The following is a 19589-nucleotide window of genomic DNA, read 5'->3' as shown; positions in this document are numbered from 1 at the left end:
CATCTTTCTTTAAATTAATTATGATTCAATTACATGGAATATTTAAAAGTGTAAATAATATATATATTTAGAATTACATTAAAAGATTTTAAACTATTTAGAAAATTTAATATTAAATATAAAGTATCGTAGAAGTTGCATAATTATTTATAATCCATCAATATAAGTTAGTCATTTATTTATATAAAATGACTTACAAGGTTGCTAGTTTAATATTACCAAGATATTTTGAATATTAATATTTATTGTATACATGTGAAATTCCTTTATATTCTTGGGAAGAGACACAATAAATAAATTGTGCACCAAAAAGGGTCAAATATCGTAGAACAGTAAAGGAAATTCCAAAGAAACGGTAATTAAACTGAGTTTAGTTACTGTTATTTGGCTAGTTCTTGTAAAGCAGTATACTGTATACAAGTGTATATACCTAATTATATGGTTAAAGTAGTTGTCGCAGTCGGTAAGAATATATTATTCAAATAATTGTTATTCTTATTTTACTGTTACTCATTTATTTTAACAAAACCAAGATACTACTGTTTCTATTTTTGTATTTTTTAAGCTTTTAACATAATTGTTTATTTTATTTATATGTTTATTTTGGATTTAATAAATATTTATTTCGCTTTTGATAGATTAATTCACATAATGATGCCAAGAAAATTTGAATCTGGAGCTAGTAAAAGAAAACCACTTAGAGAAAATGAAAAAAAAAACAGCTAAATAGTCAAAAGGGGACAATTTTGTCTTTCTTGCATTCCGAAAATGAAGAATTTTGTAGAACTGAGGTTGTATTTCACAGTTCTTGGAATGAAAATGACACATTGATATCATTATCATTAGGAGATGAAAGTGAAAAAGAAGAACATCAAAATGATGTAGAAAACATAGAAGGAGAGAAAGAAGTAAATGAAACAAATCAAGAGGATTCTGAAGAAAACTTTTAATCGGAGTCTGTACTTACCAGCAAGCAAGCTATCTCTTATCTTACTGATATAGCAGTGTGGCCACTTACTATTAATGAACAGTTTATCGACCATATTTTAATAAATATGCCCCAGATTGTTGGTAAAATCGAAAATTTAAAAAAAGAATACACAGAATGCAATAGAATATATGTCAGAAATGTAAATATATCACATTTTTACTATAAAAAGGAGAATGGAACAAAGGAGAAACGAGAGTGGCTAATTTTTTTCAGAAACCAGTAAAGCAATTTACTGTTTTGTTTGTAAATTTTTTTCTAAGTCAAATAATAGCTTAATGAAGGGTTTTAATGATGGGAAAATATAGCACGAACCTTGTGTCATCACGAGCATTCTACTGAGCATATACGAGCGATGTGCACATATCGCAAAAGAAAATCAAGTTCTGTAAATAGTCGAATTGATTCTGAATTGATCAAACAAATAAATTCTGAAGAAAATTATTGGAGAGAGGTTTTAAAAAGAATAATAGCTACCATTAAGTTACTGAGTAAACTAGTGCTAGCATTTAGAGGAAATACAAATGATATTTTTTCTGATTCTTGCAGAAATTATTTATCATGTTTACATTATTTAAGTGAATTTGATGATTTTTTAAAACATCACATGAAAGTATATACCAACTGTGGTTCTGGCAGATCAAATTATCTTTCTTACCATACTTGTGATGAATTCATAGCGTTAATAGCTAAAAAAAACAAGAGAAATATTAATTAAGGAAGCTGCTTATTTTGCAATAATACTCGATTCAACGCCAGACATTGCCCATAATGACCAACTAGCTATGATATTTAGTTATGTTGCCGCAAATTCTGACATTAGAGAAACATTTATCGGGTTCATCAGAATTACACAACATAATTTCTTATATTTAGAAGAGGTAGTATTAAAAAAATTAGAAGAATTATCTCCGGATATAAAAATGTGCAGAGGGCAAAGCTATGATAACGCTGCCAATATGAAAGATATCTATACATGTTTACAAGCTAGGCTGAAAAAATGTAGTCCCTCTGCACATTATATACCATGCTCTAGTCATTCCTTAAATATAATTGGCAACTATGCCGCGGAATCTTGTCCGGAAGCAGTGCAGTATTTTTGTTTTATTCAAAATGTATATAATTACTTTTCATCATCAACAAGAAGATGGGGTATACTCCTTAAACATTTAGAAAAAAAAATCTTTAACAGTTAAAAGACTAAGTGAAACGAGGTGGTCCACAAGAGCTGGTGCTATATTGGCTTTGAAACATGGATATAAACAAATTAAAGACACATTACTTGAACTATCCATTTTTCCTCATGAAAAACCTATTTCTAAATTAGAGAGCTCATCATTGGCTGAACATTTTGACAAACCTGAAACAGCAATTTTAACAGTTATGTGGGACAAAATTTTACAATGAATAAATGCTACTAGTAAATCTCTACAAGATCCCGATATGGATTTGTTTTTAGCTAATAATTTGTTACACTCTTTAGTTGGTTTTATTTTAGATATAAGAAATAGTTTTGCTGCTGTAAATTAAGAAGCAAATTTATTAACAGATGAGACAAAATTTAAAGATGAAAAGGAAAAAACGAAAAAAAATGAGTGACGAAGTTTTACAATCTAACAATGAGATTATATTACATGGGAAAGAAAATTTCGCTGTGAACACTTTTAATGTCATTTGCGATAAGCTAATTTTGGAAATTAATGAAAGAACAAAAAGCTATTTCGACATATTAGATATGTTTGACATTTTTTTGAAGGAAGATATAGATGAAGACAAGTACAAGACTAGTATTGATAAAATTTATGGGACTGATATTGATCCAGAAAAATTTACTAATGAAGTGAAGCAATTTTTAATAATGATAAAGGAAGAAAATTCTTCAATTAAAAATATGTACAAATTTATAAATGATGGGTTAAGGTCTAGTTTTCCGAATGTAAAAACAATTTTAAAAATATTTTTGACGATGTCTGTTTCAAATGCAAGTGCTGAACGCTCATTTTCAGTGTTGAAACGAATTATTTAAGAAGCAACTTGCACCAAAATAAAACAAGTGACCTGTCGTTATTATGCATTGAATCAGATGTAATGGACTTGATCAATTATGATGACATTATAGATATATTTGCTAAAACCAAAGCCAGAAAAAAAAACTTTTAGTTATTAATTTTTTTATTTAAATTTGAACTGATTTATCTTTATACTTTTTTTAAAATGCAAATATATGTATACCAATGTTGTATTGTGTTATTAAAATGAGTTATTATGGAAATGTTGACTTTTATTTTCATTAAACTAAAAAAATGCTTATTTTTGAGGGCCTCATAATGATGTTGCACCTTGGGCCTCCAAAAGTATAAATGCGGCCCTAGGAGGGGGGGGGATAGGAAAGGCCTTGTATAAATCTACTGTGCTCTTCTGAAAGTAGATTGTTTACAATGTCTCTAAGTATTTTATTCAAAAGTTACTATATATTTTGAAAATTGACATTGCTGGTATAAGTGAAGTCAAATGTACTAATAGTGGAAAAATAAACAGAAAGAGTCATTCAATTATATACTCATGTGGAGACAAGTCATAGGAATGGAGTAGCATTTGTACTAAAAAAATAAGATTATGCAATCCTTATTTGATTTTGGCCCATAAAGTGACAGGATAATTGCATTAAAAATTGCAGCTCAACCTTTTAATATTTTTATTGTCCAAATATATGCACCCACTTCTGATTGCCCAAATGAAGATGTAGAATGTTTCTATGAAGACATTCAGGATGCACTAAACAATGCTACAGATGACATAGTTATCATTATGGGAGATCTAAATGCTAAAGTAGGCTCTGACAAGATCTCTTCCTGCATGGGAAACCAGGGCATGGGACATAGAAATCCAAGAGGAGAAAGATTAATATAGTTCTGTGAAGAAAACAATCTAGTAATAGCAAATACTTGATTTAGCCACCCTCCTAGAAGACTTTACACATGGAAAAGTCCCAGAGACAGCTGTAGGAACCAGATTGACTATATAATGATTAAAAAAAGATTCTGGAATAACATCTTACAAGCCAAAACATACCCAGTGGCTGATATTGGATCAGACCACAACCCCGTGGTCATTAAAGCAGCAATAAAATTAAAGAAAACAATGAAAGCTATAAATATAGAAAAATTTGATCTTGGCTCCCTTAAAAATCAAGAAATATAAGATAAATTTTTAAAGGAACTGGCACAATCCACTGCTGTTAATGTTCCCAATCCCACCAAGTATCCTTACCCTAAAGATAACATTGAGGATAGAATAGATGGCAGAAATTTAAAGAAGGCATAAAAAAGGCAGTAAAACAAACAATTCCCAAATTTGAGAAGAAAATGAGTAAACCCTGGATGAATGACAAGATACTGAAAAATGATGGTGGAAAGAAAGAAACACAAAAATCATCCTGAATACAAGCACTTAAACAAGGAGATCAGGAAAGAATGTAGGATTGCAAAAGAACTATGGCTCGACAACAAATGCAGGGAAATTGAACTTCTGGACAAAAAGCACAAAACCAGAGAACTTCATGAAAAAAGTTAGGGAACTAACTAACAAATCTTGCAAAAAGGTAGGCTCTCATTGCATTGACGATACCAGTGGAAACATCCTAATGGAGAAAGACAAAATAAGGGATAGATGGGTAGAGTATTCAAAGGAACTCTACAATCATGATAGAATAGATAAGCCAATGCGAGAAGATTTTGAGGGGCCTATTATTCTTACCTGGGAAGTAACAAATGCCATTAGGAAACTGAAACCAGGAATGGATGGAATTATGGTATAATATCTAAAGGCATTAGATGATAAGGCTATAAGATCTGACACTGACTGACATATATAACAAAATATACGAAACTGGCCACCTGCCAAAAGATTTTAAGCACCCAACGTTACTATCAATACCTAAAAAATCGAAGACAATCAAATGCGAAGAATACAGAACAATCAGTCAGATAGCAAAAGTTATGTTATATATCATCCTAGAAAGAAATAAACATAAAATCAAAATGGAAATTAATCAAACACAATCTGGTTTCCAGGAAAATTAAGCAACTAGAGGACTCTTCAACATTAGAACTATTATAGAACGATATCTGGAGAAGCAGAAAGAAGTCTACTTATGTTTTATTGATTAAACAAAGGCCATTGACAATATACAACATGAACAACTAATCAAATGCATGAGAAATTTAGGAGTAGATGGTAAAGATACCAGATTACTGATAAATCTATATTGGGAGCAAACTGGCTCAATAAAAATATCAGGAGAAATCGCGAAGGAATTCCCAGTAAAGAATGGTGTCAGACAAGGCTGTGTTCTTTCTCCTATATTGTTTAACCTCTATACTGAAAATATCTTCCAGCAATTAGAAGAATTTAAAGGAGTCAGCATAGGAGGCAGGAATATAAACAACTTAAGATATGCAGATGATACAGTACTGCTAGCTGAAAATAAAAAAGATCTTCAAAACCTACTAGAAGAGATGCTGAAGCTAAGTGAAAAATATGGACTTAATTTCAACTTCAAAAAAACCAAAACCATGCTGGTAACAAGAGAAAAAGAGAAGATACCTGATATAAATATTAAGATCAGAGGAAATACTTTAGCTCAAGTAGAGAGTTATATATATTTGGGTGAACTAATTACAGAGAATGGAAAGTGTGATAAGGAAATATTAAGAAGAATAGAAATTGCTAGATCAACCTTCATTAGCACGAAAAACATTCTGACCTCAAGGGAAATTCACACAAAAACCAGAATTAGGCTGTTCAATGCTACGTATGGGCAACACTGTTATATGGAGCAGAAACCTGGACAATATCAAACTATTGTGAAAATAAACTAAAAGCATCTGAGATGTGGATCCTCAGAAGAATTCTTAGAGTCCCATGGACTGCCAAAAAAACTAATTTAGAAATATTAGAGATGATTGGAGAAGATAGGAATCTGTTGAAAACCATTAAGAAAAGGAAAACCACCTACCTTGGTCACATACTAAGGCATGAATCCTTACAAAAAACACTTCTGAAGGAATGATATAAGGAAAAATAGAAGAGGAAGACAAAGAACAGATTGGATGGAAAATATTAAGGACTGGACCTTTATGTTGTATGAAGAATGCAAAAGAGAAGAAAAAACCATACATGGTGGATGTTCATGGTAGTCAACCTCCTGGAAGGAGATGACATCTGACAAGACATATATTTTGTAACCTGTATTTAATAAGCTTATTACTTTATAATTTTAACAATGATCTCTGTTTTTATTTCTTAAATATAGATATAACTTGATCTTTTAACTAGTCTGATATAACTTCACAACAGTTATTTATTAAATTTAAGAATCTTTATTGCAAATATATTTCACCATATTTCCAAAGGTCTTATTTATACCATCTAATCTAGTAGATTTTTCTATTTTTTTGATTTATGTTTTGCATATTTTCTTCAAATTTAATCATTTCTATCTCCGCTGATGTATTTCTGTAACTTAAAAAATTTATTGTTCTTATGTCTCTTATTTTCAGTTTTGCTAATATATGATTATTAGATTGCCATTGCTCATCCTAACATTTGATTATTCCAACTTCCCCAGAACTGAGGAGGTGTCAAATGCCATGTAACTCACCATAGAAGTTTCTTTAAGATTATATAATGTAATTTTATAATGATTATATAATGTCTTCTGTAGATATTGCCTTATTTTAAGCAAAAAACATCAATAACATATTTTTTTTAAATTACATAGGCACATTATGATGGTACTACATATTATACCTCTTCAGATGGTACATACTACACTACATCAGATCCACATTCACAACAAGATGAAGAAGCCCAGAATCATTATGAAACTATTCCTTCATATGCATCTCGAGGAACCAGTTCAAGCCTTACTGCTTCAGTTGTACCCATGGCACAACCACAGCATTCAGCCTTTCAACCTGTGGCAAATGCAGCACAACAAATTGTAGCTGCAACTAATCACAGAGGCTTGCAGCAAATAGTATTAGCAGTTAGTGAAGCTAGTGGTGGTGGTGTAGAGGGTGAACCCAGAGAAATTTCAGTTACTATTCCTGCATCTCTAACAGGACAAGTAAGAAGATATTTATTTTAATATAACTAATTAAATGTTTGCATTTATAATTTAAATTTATATTGTCTTCTTGAATATATCCTCAAGTGACATTCATAATAATAGGAGAGTTTAACATGCATCAGTTACATTACCAGTTTCCTAGCAGCATTTTACTTTTTGTTGTCTGTTGTTTGGTCTTTAATTTGATTAAAGAGCAAAAAACTTCTAAACTTCCCCCTCTTTTCTAAGACATACCTTAACTGCAGTCCTTCTCAATCTTGATCTTATTTCGAGCCTATTTCTCTATCATTTAGATGCAATTATTTTGCTAATCAATAACCTGTTCTGATTAGCCATCTGATCTGCAACACTCCTGTGTTACAGATCAAATGGGAACTCACTTGACACATCACTTGTGAATATGTATGGCATGCCAATTTCAGTTTTTTCAGGAAAATGTTTGCGGTCGGAAGTGTTTTCAGAGAGTTCCTGAAAGCTAAGTATAATTTTGAGTGAAAATTAGAATATAACGTTTAAATCATAACGTAATATTGTCTAATTTTGGTAGCTTGTTGTGTCTGTGTGATTTTGGTGTGAATTCCGTTATTTAATTTAGTATTTAACAATACGTTTCATACATTTGGCGGCAATGCGATGTAAGATAATGGCGTCCAAACATACAACGCTATTGTTCAAAAATTGTACTGTGAGAGAGAGAGTTTGTCCAATGTGATGTGTGTGGGATGTGTGCATTCCCGAATGAGGCTGGAGTTTGGATTGAAAGTGATAGTGGTGAGAGAATGTGCAGAAAGTGTAAGCAAAGTGAGGAGTTGAAGTATGGGTCAGGTTGTGAGACAGTTATGGTTGAAGAAAGCCAGAATGTGAGTGAAAATAGTGGCTTGATAGAGAATTGCAATGTACAAGATGGCAATGAGAACGGTGATCAAAGAAAGAGTGAAAGCAACTATACAGAGAGAGAAAATGGTTTAAATGATAAAAAAAAGGAGGAATTATTTGTAGGAAGTGAGATCGCTAGGTTGCGCTGAGTGATACAAAGTGCACAGCGGCATTTGGAGCACCTGCAAAACTTTCTAGAGTGCCTCTGCTAATGGAAATAAACAAGTGTTTGAAAGGAAAAATAAGCATAAGAGTGGGAGAGTTTCAGAAATGAAGGAAAGAGTGTTGTATGGTGACTCGATATTAAGAGGAGTGATAGATGGGAGTTTAACTAAATCGTACTTACCGGGTGCGAAATTTAAGGATGTAAGTGAGAGTATTAGAGCGCAAAAACAGAGGGTGAAAGAATTGATAGTTGTGGCGGGTACGAATGAATTGAAAGGAGATAAATTATTTATGAGAGAGGACTTGAAAGTATTGTTAAAGGTAGCGAAAGAAAAGAGTGACAGAGTTAGGATGGTGAGTCTGTTGCCACGGTACGACAGAGAGGAGTTTAGAAGGAGGGCCATAATCGCAAACGACATTATGCGCAGGCTATGTAGACGGTGTGGTGTGGAATTCGTGGATGTGTGGAATGAGTTTGATGGGCGAAAGGATTTATACAAGATGGATGGCCTGCATTTGAATGGATTTGGTGGTGTGCGGATACTGGAAAAAGTGTTGCTGAATGAAGTGAAAATGGATGTGCAGAACCAAGGAAACTAGAACTACCAAGGAGGGGGAGGGGAGTTCTGGGCTAAGGAGAATGGATGTCAATTTAATGGGACAAAATGTAAGGTTATGCATTTTGGGGTGAAAAAATTAGCAGCAGTATACCACATTGGTGGAACTGTGCTCCAGGACATTGGTGAGGCCAGGGACTTGGGACTGTTTGTCTCATATGGAATGAACCATATGAGAACAGGTTGAAGATTTGTGGGTTGCAGAAATTAGTTGATAGGTGGAAAAGGGGAGATATGATTGAGACATTCAAATTGCTAAAGGGTTTCTATATGATTAATTTAGAGGATATTTTTGAGATCAGGACTGGTGGTGGGAGAACTAGGGGGCACCTATGGAAGCTGGGCAAGAGTGTGGTTAGCAGGGGTGTTAGAGCTGGGTTCTTTACTTTTAGAGTGGTAAATTAGTGAAATAAGCTGCCAGATTCTGTTGTGGGTGCTATGATGGTGAGTCAGTTCAAGGCAAGGTATGATAGATACTGTGAGAATGTTGTATAGTTGTGTGTGGACATGATGTTTAGGGCCTCCCTCGATGAGTCTAAGGACTCCCTGGAGTCGCCCGTAATAATAATAATAATTATAATAAAACTAATATTTATGAACTGCCTAAGGTAGAGAAAATCTCAAATGTAATGCTGTCTTATTTCAAGTCACATACACATGCAAATTAATTTTACAATGTTACATTACATAAATTAGTGGTTTCTGCACCTAGTAAAGAATATTTCAGTTTTGTGATTGTCATCCTACATTTTCTATAGAAACTGCAAAGAAAACCATGGTAATCATTAGCCCAACCCTTATCTATCAGTGTGTTTTGAACTGGTGTGACCACTTTTATTTTATACAACTGAAAAATTTTTTTTTTTTTTTAAAGTTTAATGCAAATTGCTATAGTCATCAAAAATACAGTAAAACATTCTGTAAAAATACACAACAAACCACTCATTATTATTTTTCTGAAATAATCATGGAATAGGTTTAATTGGTGATATACAGTTGTTTGAAGATAATGCAAAACTGGGGAGAATGATGAGGAATCAAGCAGATGTTGTGGCCTTACAGGAGGACTTGAATAGATTGTATGAATGGGCAACAATATGGAACTATCAAACGAATGTTGCTAAGTTTAAGGTTCTGAAATTTGGTAGGCAGCAATGGGATGCACAGTATATGCTTGGCGGGGAATTGAACAAGTTGGGAAGATAGAGACCTTGGAGTGGTGGTAGATAAGGATTTGAAGTTCAGAGGTCACATTGCACAAGTTGTGAAGACATCACATCAGATTATGGCAATGATGTGGAGGACCTTAACGTGTAGAAATAAAGGAGTTCTTGTTCCATCGTAAAAGGCCTTGATCAGGCCTCATATGGATTATTGTGCACAGATTTGGGCCCCTGGTTTTCATGGTGATGAGGAAACGTTAGAAAAGTAGCAGTACTACGAGGGTGGTCTGAAAAGTTCTCGGCCTAACAATGAAAAAACGAATTTATAATTTCAAAATTATTTTTATTTTTCAACATTATTTCCCTTAAGACTCATACATTTATTCCAGCAATGCTCCAGCGCCATTATCCCGTCCCTGTAGCGGTTCTCAGTAAGATCTGCAAAATACCCCTCTACAGCTGTAATCACCTCTTGATTCGAAGAAAAATGCTGACCAGCGAAGAAGAAGAGTTTTAGTTTTGGGAAGAGATAGAAGTCAGAGGCAGCCAAATCTGGGGAATAGGATGAATGTTCCAACAATTCATAGTACAGATCCTTTAATTTTCCCATTACCAAAATACCTTTGTGGGCATGTGCATTGTCCTGATGAAAGGTGATTTTTTTTCTTCTGCAAAATGGGTCTTTTCTCACAATTTTTTTTTTTGTCTAGTCTGGTTAAAAGATCAGAATAATATTCTCCAGTTATTGTTTTACCCATTTCAAGATAATTAACATACAAAATGCCTTTAGCTTCTCAAAACACTGATGCCATGACCTTTCCTGCTGATGAAACCAACTTTGTCTTCTTTGGCGCTGAATAACTTGTTTCTGTCCACTGTTTTGACTGCTGTTTGGATTCTGGTGTATAATGGTGAATCCAAGTCTCATCTATAGTAATAAATCGACACACAAAATCAGTTTTATTCTTGTTAAAATGCTCCAATCACTGTTCAGAGATTTTCATGGGAGTGCATTTTTGATCTGCTGTGAGCAAGTGTGGCACCCATCTTGCACAAAGCTTTTTCATTTGCAATCCTTCATGCAGAATATATCCTACACATTCTTTTGAAATGCCTAGTCAGCAATTTCACGCACTTTGACTTGCTGGTCATCAATACCATATTGTTCGCTTGATCAATGATTTCTGGTGTTGTTACACTTTTTGGACGTCCTTCACGTGGATCATCTTCAAGGTGGTACTGCCACATTTAAAGTCGGCAATCCATTTCTTAATTGTCAAAAACGAAGGAGAAGGGTGCCCATAAACTTTTATGAACTTCGAATGATTTTCTTTTGGCATTAAACTTTTTTTACAAAGAATTTTATAACTGCACTTTACTCAATTTTATCCATTTCAAGGGATACAGACAACACTTTTGCTTAAGACTACTTGATAGAATGACTTGCAATTTCACACGGATGCTTATGACAGATGTACCAACTTAGAAAAAAAAAAAAATCTTGCTGATTGTGGTGTGCTATCTATGGTCGAGGCCGAGAACTTTTCAGACCACCCTCTTATTTCGAATAATTCAATTGTTCGCATTCTATCTTGTTATAAATGTTCTTCAGGCCACTGATGATAGTTTATTAGTTTCAAACTGAAATATTTGGCAGCATATTTAATAAATAATACTTCTTGTGTTTATGTGTAGATAATTTATTTAGCAGTGTTTGCCTCCTGTGATGATTCTTTAAACTCCGTTGAGGTCTAGTATTATTATTAATAATAATAATACATGTAATGAAGGTTTATTTTCTTGATCCTGAGAATTAGTAATAATATTTTTGGTTTATAGATAAAGTGTTGATCAATTTTATTAACTTAACCAACTAGTTTCATCAAACTTTAACTGTTGGCATCTTCAGGGCACTTACATATAGGTTGAAACAATCTCACAATTATGTGTAACTACAAAACTAAAATAAAAGAAAATTTCTTTTCAAATTACTGTATTATAAAATTGTCATGAAAATTTCAATTTGAACTACACTTCAAATTGGGTACCTTAGCATTAACAAAATCAGTGAAGGATAGCAGATGATAGAAAATGGTAATGCAAATATGACAAGATTTACTGAAGTTGAGAGAATGCTCCAGGAAGCTCTTTTGTGTTTTACAAAGAAATTTATAACAGGAATAAAATGACATGCTCTGCAGTCTACATTAAATATTTTGCAAAGAAAAAGGAATGCTCCTAAAAAACCTGTCTCTTCAAACACTATGCATTGCCAATACCTACCACTAATTGAAATTGAAGATGGAGATTTTGATGTTATCCCAGTTTCTTGAAACAACGTTTCATTTCATTTGAAGTAATGTTTATTTTTGGTTATTGTAATTTGTACCACTTTTTTACCTGTTCACAAACATCTAATATTTTTCATATTATGTAGATATTTATCAAATATGTGACAAAGCTTTTTATATTTGATTGGAAAAACTTTGTTAAATAACTTTATTTTGTAACTGAAATATTATATTTATTTGACCTGCTATACCTGCTTTTTTAATATCAGATTTAATATCACTTTACTAAAGTACAAACTCTCTTTTCTATCATCCGTTTTTCATCAATCTTTTTCTGTATATATATATATATATATATATATATATATATATATATATATATATATATATATATATATATATGAAAAAGCTTTAATGACTGATACTGAGAGAAAAAAAGATGACATGGTATATTTGAAAAAATACTACTAGTTTAGTTGAATTGATCAACATCTTCAGGTATCACAATCAAAGAAATCTTCATATATTTCTTTGATTACAGAGACTTAAAATTGTAATAACAGAACAAGTACAAACAGACAGTAGCATGTTTAAAAACAAAATGCTAGCTTGAGTTCCAAACAAACGTATACTACATGCTGTCGCGAGTGCGCCAATACTGAACAGAGGCAACGTGTGTGTCAGAGAGATTGAAACTTAGGCTGTTATTGATATGAGAAGAATCTAGAGAAATTTCTCTAGATTCAACAATCTTTCTCTCGAGTTCATCATAGCACACCTGGATGTTAGAAGTTTGAGTCCAGTTCACAATGTGTTGGCGGCCTTCGTCTGAGTTAACTGAAAAGAGAACGTGGCTAGAGAGAGAGAGCGCTGGCTCTAGTCCTGTTATAGGAGATATCTCTACCGTGTTCTTCCAAACGTAGAAGGATGGATTTAGCAGTCTGGCCATAGTATGGCTTTCCACAATCACATAAAATCTTGTACACTCCTGGAAACTGAGTTGGAAGATGTTTCTCTTTAGGTTTACTAAGTATTGAACGAAGTTTTGGGAGCGTAGTGAAGCAAGTTCTGATGTTAAACTTCTTGAGAATTTTTTGCCAGTTTGGTGAAAGAGAGCTGATGTAAGGCAAAGAGATGAAGGCTCTGGGGGAAGAGGGATCTTCAGAAGTAGTTGAGTGACTGGGGAAAGAAATTTGTCAATTTTCTTAGGAGAGAAACCATTATTAATAAAAGTTTTTTTAAGAAAAAGAAGTTCATTTTCAATTACTGTTTCTTCTGTAAGTTAAACTTAACTAGAATGAGTTAACCTAATATTATTAACTATATTATGAAAAAGAGCTAATCTCAAGTGGTATGGGCAGTTAAACAGAATGGGCTAGGAAAGATTAGTAAAACAAGTGTTCTCCGCCAGGTTGGCAGGAAAATGACCCAGAGGAAGACTAAGATATAGGTGGATTGATACGGTACAAAGTGCCTTAGACGATAGAAATATAAGATCTGATAATGTTGGAGTCTTGACAAGTAACAGACTGATTTGGAGGAAAATTGTAGATAGGAAGTTAGTAATGATGTAATTTTTTTCATGTAGTACTATCATATCCTGTACACCCCTTGAGGGTACATGGCAGGAATTTGATGATGATGATGATGAGCCTCCATAGCTCAGTCGATATTGACAAAGCCCTTTGGTCGGAAAGACCTGGGTTTGATTCCTGTCAATGATGTGAGGAACCTTTATCTGTTCTCTTTCGACAATAGGTGAGTTAGCCAGTCTCATATGGAGGTAGGGGATTTTTCGTCCCCCAGAACATGCAAACTAGCCCTGTGAACACACACGCATCTACAGACATAGGACACTATGGGAGGCATAGGGCTAACCACCTTATCCTTGAGTTACAGTTGAGAGGTCCAATAATAGTTGGAAGGTCATGGCCACTTAATTGCCTGTTAGAACCACTGATGGATGGATGGAAATTATGAAAAAATGACTTATCTTTCCTATCCTATTCAAGTGCCATCTCCTATCTAGGAGGTTGACTTCCATGATTTGACTCATGGTAACTACGGGCATTACGACATTTGATGAAGACTCTATCTCTCTTCCACATATTGTCGTAAATATTCATGGTATAAATTGTGTGTGTGTGTGTGTGTGTGTGTGTGTGTGTGTGTGTGTGTGTGTGTGTGTGTGTGTTCATGGGACCGGTTTGCCTGTCCTCGGGGATGAAAAACCCCCTACCTCCAAGACTGGCTAGCTCATCTTTAGTCAAAAGAGACCAGATAAAGGTTCCTCATGTCGTGGATGGGAATTGAACCTAGGTCTTTCCAATCAAAGGGCTTTGTCTGTATTGGCTTTGCTACAGAGGCTCTGACTTATCTTTCACAGTGTTAATAATGATACAGCATATATACTGCACCAACTTGTGGCTATCACCAGTGATAGTAATATACAATTATTTGCTAGTAATGCAAAGTTAGGAAGAGTGATGAGGGATATAGCCAATATGGAATCCTTGCAGGATGGTCTGAACAAACTTGTTCTATGAGCAAATTACATTTAATGTCAGAAACTATAACACATTTTAGGAATGTTAGTCAAGTGGGTAGTGTTTATTATCCTACTAGTCTCACCGCTTTTTGCTATCAGCATCTTCAGAGATACAATTGGTAAACGATATGAAGGTAACAGACTAGGTTTTAACTGACAGTTCTAATTCATACAAAATTAGTACAGTGCGAGACAATGCGCGTGTCTCGGGAACATGATTTATTTGTTACGAGACTAATGTAATTGGCGTGAAAGTTCATTTCTTTGATGTTTAGTGATCTAATTAAAGTTTTCCATATTTCCGTTAAGATTAAACCTTGATTCTTATTTAGGTTTCCTGTTGAACGCGCGACCATAACAGCCTCCTTGAAGGTTCTGGAATGGTAGTTCTCTTCTATATAGGGCATATGACTCTTATCCCACTCAATAAGATGGTTGATAGAGGCAAAGTAGGAAGAAAGGCCTGAGAAAGGCCTTTCTTCCCACTTTGCTTGTTTCTAACATAGCCTATGTGCTCCTTCCTCGTTTCGAAGCTTCTAGAGGTCTGACCAATGTAATTAACACCACAGGAACAAGGTATAGGGGTGCTTAAGGGTCAAAGCTGTATAACTAAGAGGAGACCTCCACATAGCCTTTAAAGGAATGTGGAGAACCGACCAGGGCTTCTGACCTAATGTCCAATCCTCACCTTCTCGTGGTGCACCCTGTTGGGTATCTACTTGGATACTGAACGGACAAGGATGAGCTGGCAATTTGGGATTTAGCTGAATAAATTGTATTCTTATTGGTTAAACCAAAATATAGAATGATGGTACAACATGACAAAATTCATGCCGGCTGGGGCATCGCCCGGTTAAACAAGGCCCCCGTTGTTTTCGTCAGGGAACCAGGGCGAACAGCGAAAAGTCAGCTACTGGAACAAATCTGAAAATAAACCCCAACTCAACATCACCAGAGTTAAAGATCGGTACTATCAATGTAAGAAGCATGAATGGCAAAGAAATGGAGCTAGCTGAGGAATTAGATAAGTACCAGATCGATATAATAGGATTGACTGAAACAAAAAAGACAAAAACTGGTGTGATCTTTCTGAGCAATAAATACAAAATGTTATATTCAGGCAATGACAATCAAGGAAAAGAAGGAGTAGCCATGGTATTCAACACAAAATATGAGGCTAATCTTCTTGAATGGCAGTCAGTCTCAAGTAGAGTAATGTGGGCAAATATGAGAATGGGGAACTGGACAATAAGACTTATTTGTGCCTATGGTCCCACAGAAGGTTCTACTAAGGTAGAAGTGGAGGAATTTTTTGATGCTTTAGAAAAAGCAACTGACACAATGAAAAATGAAAAGTTGGTCCTTGTTGGGGATCTAAATAGCAGAGTTGGAAATGATTGTGAGACATACAAAAATATTTTGGGAAAATTTGGAGAAAAGAGCAAAGCTAATAATAATGGCAAATATCTGTTGAATTTCTGCTCAGGACATGGACTGGTTATTACTAACACCATGTTCCAACATAAAAATGTGCACAAATTCACATGGAGAGAAGAGGAATAAGAAAAGTCTCATTGACTATGTTATTGTTGATAATGATGTTTTCTCCCTGGTGCAGGACACCAGAGTGTACAGAGGATTTGAAATTGGAAGTGATCACTATTTAGTCTTGAGCAGGATAAAATTGAATTTCATATTGAAAAGAATAACATGTAAGAAAGTTTTAAAGCGAATAAAAGTTGAGCAGCTCTCAGATGTGAGCTGTAGACTAAAATACACAAAGATTATTGAAGAAAAAATGAAAGAGTTTGAGAACAGGAATCAAACCTTGGAGATTCAGTGGCAAACTCTGAAGAAAACATTGATTGATTCTGCCAGAGAGGCATGTGGGGAGGTTGTCAGCAAGGATAGAAAAATCAGAACTCTATGGTGGACACAGGAAGTTAAAGAGGCAGTGAAGGAAAAGAAGAAAGCATACCAAAAGTTCCTCTCAAATAAGTCAGCTTGTGCTCTTAGAGAATATAGAGACAAATGCAAGAATGCTAAACACTGTGTAAAATTAGCTAAACAAAAGTCATGGGAGGACTTTGGCAAGAATATAGAAAATAAATATCAAGAAGGTGGCAAAATATTCTGGAGGTTGTTGAAGAAGCTTAGGAATGGAGGAAAGAGTGCTGTAAAAGGAGTTAGAGATGATAAAGGTGAAATGAAAACTGGAGAAAAAGATATCCTTGAAGTATGGAGTAATTACTTTGAAAAACTGCTAAATGAAACAAGCAGTGATGACAGCACAGTGGTAAAAAACACTGACCAGGCATGCAGTCAGGAATACATATCCATACTTGAAGTAGAAAAAGCCATCAAAGGCTTGAAATGTGGAAAGGCAGCAGGAGTAGATGATATTCGACCAGAAATGCTGAAGTATGGTGGTATAAGAGTCTTACAGTGGCTGCACTGCATAGTTCAGAAAGCCTGGACAGTGGGACGAATTCCCGATGATTGGAGTAGAGCTCTCATAGTACCCATATATAAAAAGGGAAATAAAACTGCATGTGAGAATTACAGAGGTAATTCCCTACTGAGTGTTCCTGGCAAGATCTATGCAAGTATACTTGAGAAACGGTTGAGAAGAATTGTGGAAGGAAAGCTTGGTGAAGAACAAGCTGGATTCAGGCCAAACAGAGGCTGTCAGGATCAGATCTTCACTTTACGACAAATAGTTGAGAAATCATGGGAATATAACAAAGATCTGTATTTAAGTTTTGTCGATTTGGAAAAGGCTTACGACAAGGTGCCAAGAGAGAAGCTATTCAATACGCTGCAGTTATATGGTGTCAATGGGGCATTATATCAAGCAATACTTAGTCTTTATTTGAGTTGTAAGTCAGCAGTTAGAATTGAAGGAAGTACAGGAAGATGGTTTAATGTTAAATCTGGTGTGAGACAAGGATGTACATTATCCCCTCTGTTATTCATTATCTATATGGATCACATTATGAAGGAAAGTGGTATTAAACATGATGTCAAAATTGGAGATGTTAATGTCAGCTCTTTGCTTTATCCGGATGATGTTATACTTCTAAATAAATCTGCTACAAGTCTGCAAGATTCTCTGACTAAATTGAATAGCTGTTGTAATAGATATGGTATGAAGGTCAGCAATAAAAAGACAAAGACAATGAAAATAGACAGAATCATTGAAAATGTCAACTGTGTTGTGAATGGAGAACCTGTGGAACAAGTAAAAGATTTCAGCTATTTATGCACGATTTTTAGTGAAGATGGTAAATTAAATATAGAAATCGACAACAGAATCAGCAAAGCTGGTATGGTGGGAAGTCAATTGAATAAATTCATATGGAATAAGAGAGAAATTAGTCGGAACACTAAATTAGCTGTATACAAGACAGTGTTCAAACCAGTTCTAACTTATGGATCTGAGAGCTGGGTCAGAAGTAAAACACTTGACCAAAGACTAGAGACCACAGATATGAGAGTCATGAGAAAGATTATAGGCGTGAACAGATGGCATCAATGGCAGTATCATATTAAAAACGAGGATATTAGGAAAGAACTCGACATTGTCAGCATTCAGGAATGCGTTAGCAGAGCTAATCTCAGGTGGTATGGTCACTTAAACAGAATGGGCAAGGAAAGATTAGCAAAACAAGTGTTCTCTGCCAGGTTGGCAGCAAAACGACCCAGAGGAAGACCAAGATATAGGTGGATTGATACAGTGCAAAGTGCTTTAGACGATAGAAATATAAGATCTGATAATGTAGGAGTGTTGATAAGTAACAGACTGATTTGGAGGAAAATTGTAGATAGGAAATTAATAATGATGTAATTTCTTTTCATGTAGTACTATCATATCCTGTACACCCCTTGAGGGTACATGGCAGGAATTTGATGATGATGATGGAACAAGGTATATTATATACTCCAGAGTACTTGTAGAATGGATGAGGGTCTTTTGGTGATCTTAAAAATTTCCGAATAGTATTGACCGGCTTGAATGCTACTCTAATATTGTGTGATTTTAGATGGATAGCCAATTTTTTGGAAATGCTGCTGACAAATGGAATAGTTATAGTACTGATTTATTGGGTGTCATCACGTTGTCTTTGTGGTATATCCAAAAAGAGAATCTTGTTGCAGAGTCTTTTAGGATAACCATTTAAAGATAGCTCTCTGGATATTCTAGTTAATTCTTCTTGTAAGTCATCTTGGTCTGTGGTGTACTGTATAGCTCTTTTCTTAAGCATATGGATAATGCCAAGTTTCTGGGATATATGATGTGATGAGTTGAAATGGAGGTAAAGGTCCAGTATTCATAAGTTTTCTATACCAGAAATTTGGAAAACTTTAATTAGATCACTAAACATCAAAGAAATGAACTGTCACGCCAATTACATTATGTCTCGTAACAAATAATTCATGTTCCCTAGATACGTGCATTGTCTCGCACTGTACTAATTTTGTATGAATTAGAACTGTCAGTTAAAACTTAGTCTCTTACCTTCATATTGCTTACCAGTTGTATCCCTGAAGATGCCGATAGCAAAAATCGGTGAAACTAGTAGGATAATAAATATTACCCACTTGATTAACATTCCTAAAATGTGTTATAGTTTCTTATGCAAGCAGTCAAGAAAGAAAATCACACTATACATTTAATGTCCTTTCATTGTTATTAATTTCAAGATTATGCATTTTGGATTGAGGACATTGCAGTCAGAATATTTTATTAATTGTAATTTGTAAAGCTAAGAGACCTGAAGTTAAATGTAGACAACGAGTTAAAATTT

At 34.4% G+C, this 19589-nt stretch overlaps 1 protein-coding gene across 1 annotated transcript in view; it reads left to right on the top strand.

Annotated features, from left to right (window-relative positions):
* LOC150110289 (uncharacterized) overlaps positions 1 to 19589 on the top strand; it is a 359887-nt gene that overhangs the window by 63819 nt on the left and 276479 nt on the right. Inside the window, exon 4 of the mRNA XM_090395274.1 lies at positions 6771 to 7118. Within this exon, the coding sequence (XP_090251400.1) occupies positions 6771 to 7118 (348 nt within the window). The remainder of the gene's footprint in view (positions 1 to 6770; positions 7119 to 19589) is intronic.

This window comes from Typopeltis vanoorti, chromosome 1, assembly GCF_054136105.1.
Source record: "Typopeltis vanoorti isolate ZY-2024b chromosome 1, IOZ_Tvanoo_1.0, whole genome shotgun sequence".
NCBI lineage: Eukaryota > Metazoa > Arthropoda > Arachnida > Uropygi > Thelyphonidae > Typopeltis > Typopeltis vanoorti.
Note: the sequence above shows the minus strand (reverse complement) of the source record. Positions and strands in the feature narration are given on the sequence as shown.